Source organism: Diadema antillarum, unplaced genomic scaffold (assembly GCF_040938485.1).
Source record: "Diadema antillarum isolate AM-2024a unplaced genomic scaffold, OU_Dant_1.0 scf00000145, whole genome shotgun sequence".
Taxonomy (NCBI): domain Eukaryota; kingdom Metazoa; phylum Echinodermata; class Echinoidea; order Diadematoida; family Diadematidae; genus Diadema; species Diadema antillarum.
In genome coordinates this window covers 1,197,862-1,206,996 of record NW_027271034.1, presented here as the reverse complement: position 1 = coordinate 1,206,996, position 9,135 = coordinate 1,197,862, and the positions used below count along the sequence as shown (strand labels likewise).

Below are 9,135 nucleotides of genomic sequence, written 5' to 3'. Positions count from 1 at the left end.
ACAGATGCTCGCACATTTTTTATATACGCAGAAACACAAAAAAAAATATGCTTAGGGACCTACTTTGTAAGTGATTCGTTTTGGTTTGCAGCAATATGTTGAGTAGATATGATCATATAAGAAAAATAGATAGAGGTATATGATGGCAGCTAGGCTAATGACAAAGCAGTTACTCATGCATAACACAATATTGGAAAAAGTAGATATGCCTTCATCAAAAATTCATATAGACAACGTAAGCACATTAAAATATGTAGACATTGCCATTATTTTGATATTACATTGTCGAAAAATTGCAAGTGGTACAAAAACTGAAAGACAATATTCAACGTCGTATAGACTTGTACAAAAATGCCTACAACAGAGATGACAGTTACTGCGTTGAAGAATATTTCAACGCTTTGAACACCACTGTATATGGACCCTATTATTATGTCAACATGCCCATGGTACGATGCAAAACTGGCAAAGGCCTTGGATAACTCTACAACATGTTGAAGAGATTCACCTGATTGGAAAATCAACTGGATGAACGTTCGTTTTATCACAGTCAGTGGAAATTACCTTTACTTGATAAGACTTTCGCCTGCTGGATCTGCAGGCTTCTTCAGATCGAGCGCTGTTGATGTGAGAAGGACTTCCCACAAGCCGACGTAGCTGGCGCACGCCGATCTGAGAGAATGGGATCGTATATATATTGAGGAAAGTGAGTATTGCCCCAGGTCTAGGTTGAAGGTTTTCCCAGAGTCTCTGGCTAGGATGGAACACTTCTTCCAGTTCTTTCCACTTTCCTCAATATACGATCCCATTGTATTGTGTGACGATGTGCGACGATGTGTGACGCTGATACACAGAAACCATCAAATAAAATCATATCAAATCTCATCAAATCAAATTTTACCTCGAGACAAATTATTCTGTCATTCTAGTGCACAAGTGAAAAATCCAAGTGTAATAATAACAATGCTCACTTTAAATAGGCCTACGACAGATTGTGCTTGTGTGTTAGGTAAGATTTGTCTTGTAAATTGAATTACAGAAAGCCTTTAAGCACGTTTCAGTGACCGTTCGGTAGTGATCGCAGCAAATTTCTTTCTTTAGCTGGTACAATGTTCGTTGTTGTCCGCGCGTGAACTGCCTACCAGAACTTCGACGTTGACAAAATTATGATCTTATTCAAATGGGATCTCGATATCAACTCCCTTCATTTCCTTCCGGAAGTACTCGTCAAAAATCTCGTTCTGCGCCACGGTAAAATGGTTCTTCCATTGTCCCGTCTTTCCTGTGAAGGAAAGAAGATGAAACGTGACTTGACTAGTACACAATCATTTACAGCCCTTTATTTTGTTACCGCCTCCAAGTGTGGTATCGCTCATACTGTCCAACACTCATACTGTCCAACATAAATCTTGTAAAGATAACGTCCTATAGGTGAAAGTAACACGTTCGCACTTTTTACATCAAGTGGCATCCATGCAATCAACCCCTCTGGTTACATCGTGAAATTAACACTGACATGCATGTATGCGAACATTTCTTCAGTCGAAAAAAGAGAGACCCTGAACGCCGCAAATTACCTTTAGAGATGAATGTTAGCTTAGCTAACTCGGCCACAGGATCCTTGAGTTGCTTAGCTCTCTTTTCGTAGGTCTTTCGCATTCCTGACAAGGAGCTGTTCTCGACAACTCGCTGTAACAGTTCTTCTGACAGTGGGCGTCCTATGTGTTCTGCTACCATTCGGACGTGCTTCGCTGGATCCTTATTCAAAACAAACAAGCAAAACAAACAAACATATAAACAACACAACACTGCACAGTGTCAGTCACGATGTCCTATTTCCCTTAACTTTGTTTATTGTGGTTATGAATTAACATGCTTTGTTTTTGGCAACGCTGAAGGATGGTATTCCCATGAATGAAAAGCGGAATTATGGGGTCAAATTAGTTATTAAAGGTTTTGGGAGAATAATCCCGCAAAAGTTCTTTATCAATACTCACGTTGATATTCTTTAACAAAATGTACTATCTTTAATACACACAAATTTCATTTCATTTTTTTTTTCATTTCAAATAAAATCAAGAGGTTGTAAGCAATAGCCTGCTCATAAACTCTGCGGCGGAGACCGTAATCAATAAGCCAGTTCGGAGTTACCTCATGGGCACATTGGTACGAATGATCTGCCTTTTTTTTTCTCAGTAGGTTAGGGGCACTTCACTCGTTTTCAGAGAGACATAGTGCATAAGCTTTACGTACATTTCAGGATATTCATCAAACCTTTTCAAACAAAGAATAAACCTGCGTAGACAAATTACCAGAATGATCAGTCAATTAACACTTGGGAAAGCATCGATTTCCTTATTTTTGCATCGAATGTATTGTACCACTTCCAAATTCCACTTTTGCCGTTAGGTGGATGTTCAGCATTTATAAGGATTACACGAATAATCATTACATCACAGATGCTTATCCCAGTGAATCTTAAAAACCAAGATGCCTGTTTGTACGAATGACTTTTCACCAAGAAAATAGGAATAATATTTTCATATTTCAAATTGGTCCCCACCCCGCGTTGCACCGCCTTTGCATTACACTTTATATCAATACACAAATCCTCACATACCCGCAAGATATCTTCGTAGAACACGATAAGGAGGTTCTCGTAGTGATGGCGGATTTCCAAGAATTCTTTGACATGGTGTGCCCAAGGTCCGTAATCAATAGCTGGTGGTAACAAAGTGAAAGTGGACACTTCATGAGTTTGATAGATGAAGCAAGCTTGAAATGCTGAGGATTCAAAATACTATAGGCATCGTATAGGTCTGTGTTTTGTTGAGGTAAGAAATGGTATGTCAAAACATCTTGTCCAAGGATGAAAGCACTGGTATTCAAACTCTGACCCTTTGTCTGAAAGTCAGAAATCTTGTCCACAATCATACCATACTGAATCTTATCATGCTGCAATAACATTCACTATGAACATAGCAAGAGTGCTGAAAAAAAAAATGTGAAAGAAACTCACTGGTATTTGGATGCTTTGCTTAATATCGGATGTTTGTTTAGAGTCATTTTCTGTAATAAGAAATAGAGATAGTGTAGTTAAGACTGACTTCCATCCATAGACTGCTGGAAGACAGTTTCCCATTTGTTGGGGACCCGCTCATCTTTATGAAACTTGAACCACGAGACGGCAGTGTCCTTCGGGTTGCGACCAACGTATATCACCTTCATAGAAGAAAATGAGGTTGGGATTTCACTTGCAAATATAGTTCGTGTATAATTATAATGAAACATGGCGTGACAGATTATGTAAGCGATCATTGTAGCTATAGTAGCGAGTTACGAGCAATATGGGTCTTTAGGCGTTCATGAACTGATATGATTATGACTGTTGCCAAAACCATTAACGAGCTATTCTATGACATCCGAAGTAACATGCATGTTAGTCAAGTAAACGGTTGCACGTCACGAGACCGACACCCACGAGTCATACAGCCCACGAGTCACACAGCCCATTAGTCATATACCGCCCACGAGTTATACAGCTCACGAGTTATACAGCTCGTGATTGATACAGCCCATGATTGTGACACTATAAGCTAACAAGGCCCACGAGACCGACACATTAAGCACTGTGTTGTATCGTGGGCTGTTTTACCTAGTGTCGAACTCATAGGCTGTATGACTCGTGAGCTGTAATGACTCATGGACCTGTTTTCAATGTCGAACTCGTGGGCTGTATGACTTGTGGGTGTCGGTCTCGTGGGATGACCCCGAGTAAACAGGTTACATGAGATTAATGCCCTGAACCATTGCCTTCCGAACAACACATTCGACTGTGTACTCTACAGTGCAAACACACTGATCTACACGCCAATCCGTTTATTGTAGTCGATTTCTGCTGGGGAAATGGGGAAGACTTGAACTAAGCATGATAACTTATTCGTGTTAAACCCAGCGATTTTTTTTTCTGTTGTTGTTGACAAGGGATTTGTTCCAACATAATTTTATATGTGATCTTTGCAGTGTGATAATAGTCCGAAATGGTTACCATTTTTGTTATCATCATGGTCCATCGTAAAGAGCGTTTACAGGTGTGAGATATCGTGAGACAATATAACAAACCTTAGCTTTCTTCAGCAAGTCTTTGGGCATGTATTTCAGTCTGAGATGGGTTTGGATGACTCTCGGTGAGGGCGCTTTCTTTATCTTCTCCATGAATGGTGTCATATCTGGAGGATTCTGTTCTTCCTCCTCTTTAGTGTACGGCAGTTTCTGGTCCAGGTCGATCATTTCAATCAAAGTAGAGCTGAAGAGCGGTCAATCTTCTCTGGGTAGCCGTCCGAAAGGATGAGACCAACAATTTCCAACATCCAATGGGTTCCTGGCAATTGAATATTAGGGCATTATTTCGTCTTTGGATTGAAGCCCCACGTTTAAAGTAAAGAAATTTAGTGACATTGTATACAAAGTCGATATTATATATATATAATATATATATATATATATATATATATACATATAATATATATCATATATATATATATCCATATAATATAATATATATATATAATATATATATATATATATAAATATATATATATATATATATTATATATATAATACATATATATATATTTATATATATATATAATACATGTGCATGTGCTTCTAATCTCTTCAGATAAGAAGCCCTTAATATGAAACGGTTATAGAAAGACGGGAATGTGAAATCGAAGACAAGCAATAGAAATAAAACAAGAGTGATACTGCACCGACTCCTGGCGAAGAGAGAGTATAAAGGCATTGTAGACTTATCAAGATAGGCAATGCAAGATTAAACAAGAGAAAGATTCGTTTTTTGTTATTTGTTGCAGATAACATTTGTTTAATCTGTTAAAATGCCATTGTCACCTAAATTCAAACGTCAAGGAATTCAATTTCCCCACCTGCTTTGGGATAGGTTACGACCCACGCATCGTCTGGGCGTACTTCAAACGACTTCAAAGTGTCGACGCAAGAGTCCACCACAATATTTGGGTAATGAATCCCTTCGTATTCGTGGTGACCCATGAGGGACGGTAGGTTCGAAGCCTCGGTCATTCTCACTGAGTTGCACTTGTAGATTCTGAAATCACGTGTATAGAGAACATAATAGAATAGGAGTTCTGCTGACAGTATGTAGGTTCATGGCAATCTACCGCGATCATCTAGAGTATGTTTACTGCAAGCATATTTCGCAAAAGAGATCTAGAAAATGCTTGTTTATCTTCGCGTATAGTACTTATTAGATAAGATAATCAAAGGCTTCAGTATCAATATACATATTTCATTTATAACTTTAACGACAATTAATGTTGTTCAATACTGCTAGGAACTTGTTTTATCAAAAAGAATTATAAAAAAGGGAAAAAGAAACAAACTTTCGCAAAGTAGTCACCTCGACATGAGACTCAGTGTATACATAGTCATTACTTTGGTTAACCTCATGGAATCATTCAGTTCGAAGGAGAACTATAATATTTAGTGTAGCTTTATATTCGACACACACTTGCCTCAAAAGTTGATAAGTAGACACTGGAATTTGTTGGGAAGCAAATATTCTCCAGAAGTAACCATATCGAGAAGATGAGTCCGGTCATTCTTATTTCTCAGCACCTAACGTGAATGTTCGGATATTAATTCACGGTCACGAAGGATCTAGAGATGACTCTATCTCACCGGAGTTTGTGTTGGTAAGCGGAGAAGTTGGGAGTTAAACCCATCGATGTGGTTAAACGTGATTAGCAGTTTGCGAAAATGGTAATACAACTGGGCATGGTTTAGGGTAATGCCCTATAATATACTGGGCTTCATGTTGTGTGGTTTGCACGGGCCAATACCGGCGATCGTTTAAGCGGGAGCACCGCTTAAACGGGAGAAAAACTTGTCTCCCGACCCCTCCCTTTTAAGCGGTGAGCACTGGATGCATGTAATTTTCATTTTCGTATACATGCACAATTTTTAAAAAGGAAGTCCCTGAGAAGCTCCGATCGCTTTCTGTATATGGATTTTGGAGACAAGTATGCATGGATACTGCAAAGGTGCGTATATAGAGGACTTGCATCAACAAATTATCAGGTTTGACCTAAAAAGCAGCATCATTCGTCGGTGTTTTCACGAACCGACGCTATTTCGATTTTGGTCAAAATTTTCAAAATCGAGATATTGGTACCAAATGAAAGTGCTTTCAAAACTCTACCAAATCCCAAAATTCTAGATCACAAAATTAATTATTCTTAATTTTATCAAAGAAAGAAAAAAACGACGGTACCCGAAATATCGAGAAATTGAGAAAAAGGGGTTTCACGAACCGACGCAGTAAAGATACGCCGGTTCGTGAAACCCGAATTGCTAGGGTGAAGAGCAATGCGGGTTTTACGAACCGTCGCAGTTGCATTATTTTGAGCTTTGTTCAACTTACTGGCCTAGAATTAGGTTTTGGCCCTAATCCAGATCTCAGAGTGAGAACCAAACCTTCTGAAAGATGAATGACGACCTAAGCCAGCCCACTGTCCACGAGTGAAGTGAATGGTAAGCTATAATCCTATTAAAATCATGCTCAAAATAACAGTTTCAGTTGGACTACAAGCGGTAGAGTGTAGTCCCATGTATTCAATCGCTTATGAAGCCTAGTCTGTAAACGCCATCCAATTTCAAATTAGATCCCAAATCATATTATTTATAGTTTCTTTTCAACTTATGTCGTTACTTCTGAGACTCACTACTGAGTACTGTAGTCGTAACGTCTGTGTGCAAGACATGCAAGATGTCAAAGTCTCGAAGACACTCATGGCTATGCCTTGACTTGAGTTGAAAATGAAATCATGAGATTGACAAAGTAGGCCTACTAAACTAAAAAAAAAAAGTAAAAAGTCTAAAAGTAAAACTCAAAGGAAGAGTAAAGAATAAAGTTAGACATGTTAGACTTTGAACTTTCAAGTTTAACTATTAAGTCTAAGTTAAGACTTTACTTGTAATACCAGTTACTAAAACTAAGATCAGCTGAAGTCTAAGACCAAGTCAAATTAACACAGAGTCTACATGTATAGTCTAGCTCTAGATCTACATCTAGACTAGTGGTGATAGTAGGTAGAGTCCACCCATTTTTTCCCCCAATTTTTACTGGTCCATTCCTGAAAAAGTTACTGGTCAGTGTCCAACAGTGATTTTTCCTGGTCAGGGACCGTCGGACCAGTGCCAGTGTGCAGCGTTGGTGTAGATGTCATCTATGACAGTATGTGGTCTAGTGATACTACCTAAACACTACGTCCAACGAGTAGTACTCTACAGGTTAGGTGGCTTTCCTGTACAGTGAAGTGTTATAGTATACTTGTGAATTCAGCCCTAGTACCGTATAAAAATATGTGTGTAGATATGTGACATTATGTCTAACGTTAGTTCGAGTGGAGTACCTTTGAAGCACAGCGGTGGTGCTTTTTTTCCCTAAAACTTGTGAATGCGGCCCAACCAAATGGCGTTTACATATTTACGCGTGATTGATACCGGTAGTGATACAGTAGCGCTGTCGATTTCCACAGCAGCCATACATAATCTTTTGTCCTTTCTTCTTTCCTTTTTCCCTTTGTTCTTTCACCCTTTTTATTCTTGGAATCGAAGGACTTCTAAGAAATGTCCCTCGACTGATTTAACCAGGACTCTTGAGTCCTGGTAAACCTAACCTAACCGAGTAACCGTTTACGTTTGTTAGGCCTAACATAACAGTAACACTGACTTAGCCCTGTATTGACTTTGTCTTTGGCCGACTTACTGAGATGGCGAGTCTAACTCTTTAACGTTAGTCTAAACGTAGTCGTTAGATCTGTCAGTGTCAGTGTCACCGGTTTATATTGTATATGGTGCCATCTCTAACGTACGTTAACAAGTTGATGTTAGTTATCTATGTCAACTTACTGATTCAGTAATAGTGGTACTGTCATCCTGTTGGATATCGCCGCAATATCATCCGTGACGTGTTAAATTCGTGTCACAAAGACAAAAGTTGCCAAGATCTAATAGTATTAGATGTCTAGATCTAGATGTAGTCTAGATCTATAATATAAATTCTGTGTACCACTGGTAACTTAAAAGTGAAAGGTCTAGACTTCACTTAGTCTATAATTAGACCAGACATTCATGAGGCAAAGGCCTATTTAGTAGATCTATTCTTATTCTATTTTAACGTCAATTCCTACTAACTCGCCACGTGTTATTCCTAAGGCCAAGGACTTCCGGGTTAGTGATTTTTTTTTTTTTCATAAATACCAAACAGCAGACGTGTTTCATTTGCATTCTTGCACAGACTTCATGAAAATATGTGCAGTATCAAAGAAATATGATGCACATGACAATGCCAGTGTTTTATAGGTGAATGGTTATTAATACCTTTAAAAGCTGAATGATAATGTAGAGTCTAGGTCTAATTAAGATGTTACAGTCTCTGATAAGAAACAGGTTTGATTGTCATAGACTGTTTCCCAAATGCAGGTACATGTAGTAATATTCAGCTATTTCAATGCAATGCCTTGTTTACAAATACATGTAGATTTATATTCATGTGAATGATAATTCAATATCTACATGAGACTTACTAAGTGCTAAACATAATATCTTGCATCAGTAAAATTTCTTCTCTCATATCTTATCCTTTTGCCTGCTTATACAATATTTTTCACACTTTGAATATGTGTAGGATTCTGTCAAAGTTATGTGTATTTATGTTCGTAAATCTTCTGTAACATTGTGTGATATTTATGTATATGCCCTGCTTATTCTGTTCATCCAGTTATGTCCTGGGCTTTTATGTTTTGTATTTATGTATTCCTTTGTTCGATTTGTATATCAATAAAGTGATGAAATATATAAATGACGAGACAATTTGAATATGCATCAAATACGAACAGCAGCATTTTTTGACATTCTTTGATCCTGCATAGGCCTACCATTTTGTTTTATGTTTAATATAGATAGAGCAAAATAATTTCAACTTCAGTTTTGTTGGCTGATTTTTTTTCTTCTCAAAAGTAAAGTTGTATCTTGTACCATGATGTTTGATTTTAATCAAAAGTTCTTAATTTCTTTCTTTTCTTTCAGATGACT

General features: G+C 37.9%; 1 protein-coding gene across 1 annotated transcript; it reads right to left on the bottom strand.

Moving 5' to 3' along the window:
• Positions 1-275: 275 nt before the first annotated feature.
• LOC139721519 (sulfotransferase 1A1-like) lies at positions 276-3,497 on the bottom strand. Its single transcript, XM_071632834.1, has 4 exons — positions 3,108-3,497; positions 2,621-2,721; positions 1,578-1,758; positions 276-1,282 (listed from the first exon to the last, which is right to left on the bottom strand). Exons 1-4 carry the CDS (start codon positions 3,316-3,318, stop codon positions 1,173-1,175), a joined length of 603 nt encoding a protein of 200 aa, XP_071488935.1. The 5' UTR covers positions 3,319-3,497; the 3' UTR covers positions 276-1,172.
• Positions 3,498-9,135: the final 5,638 nt, after the last annotated feature.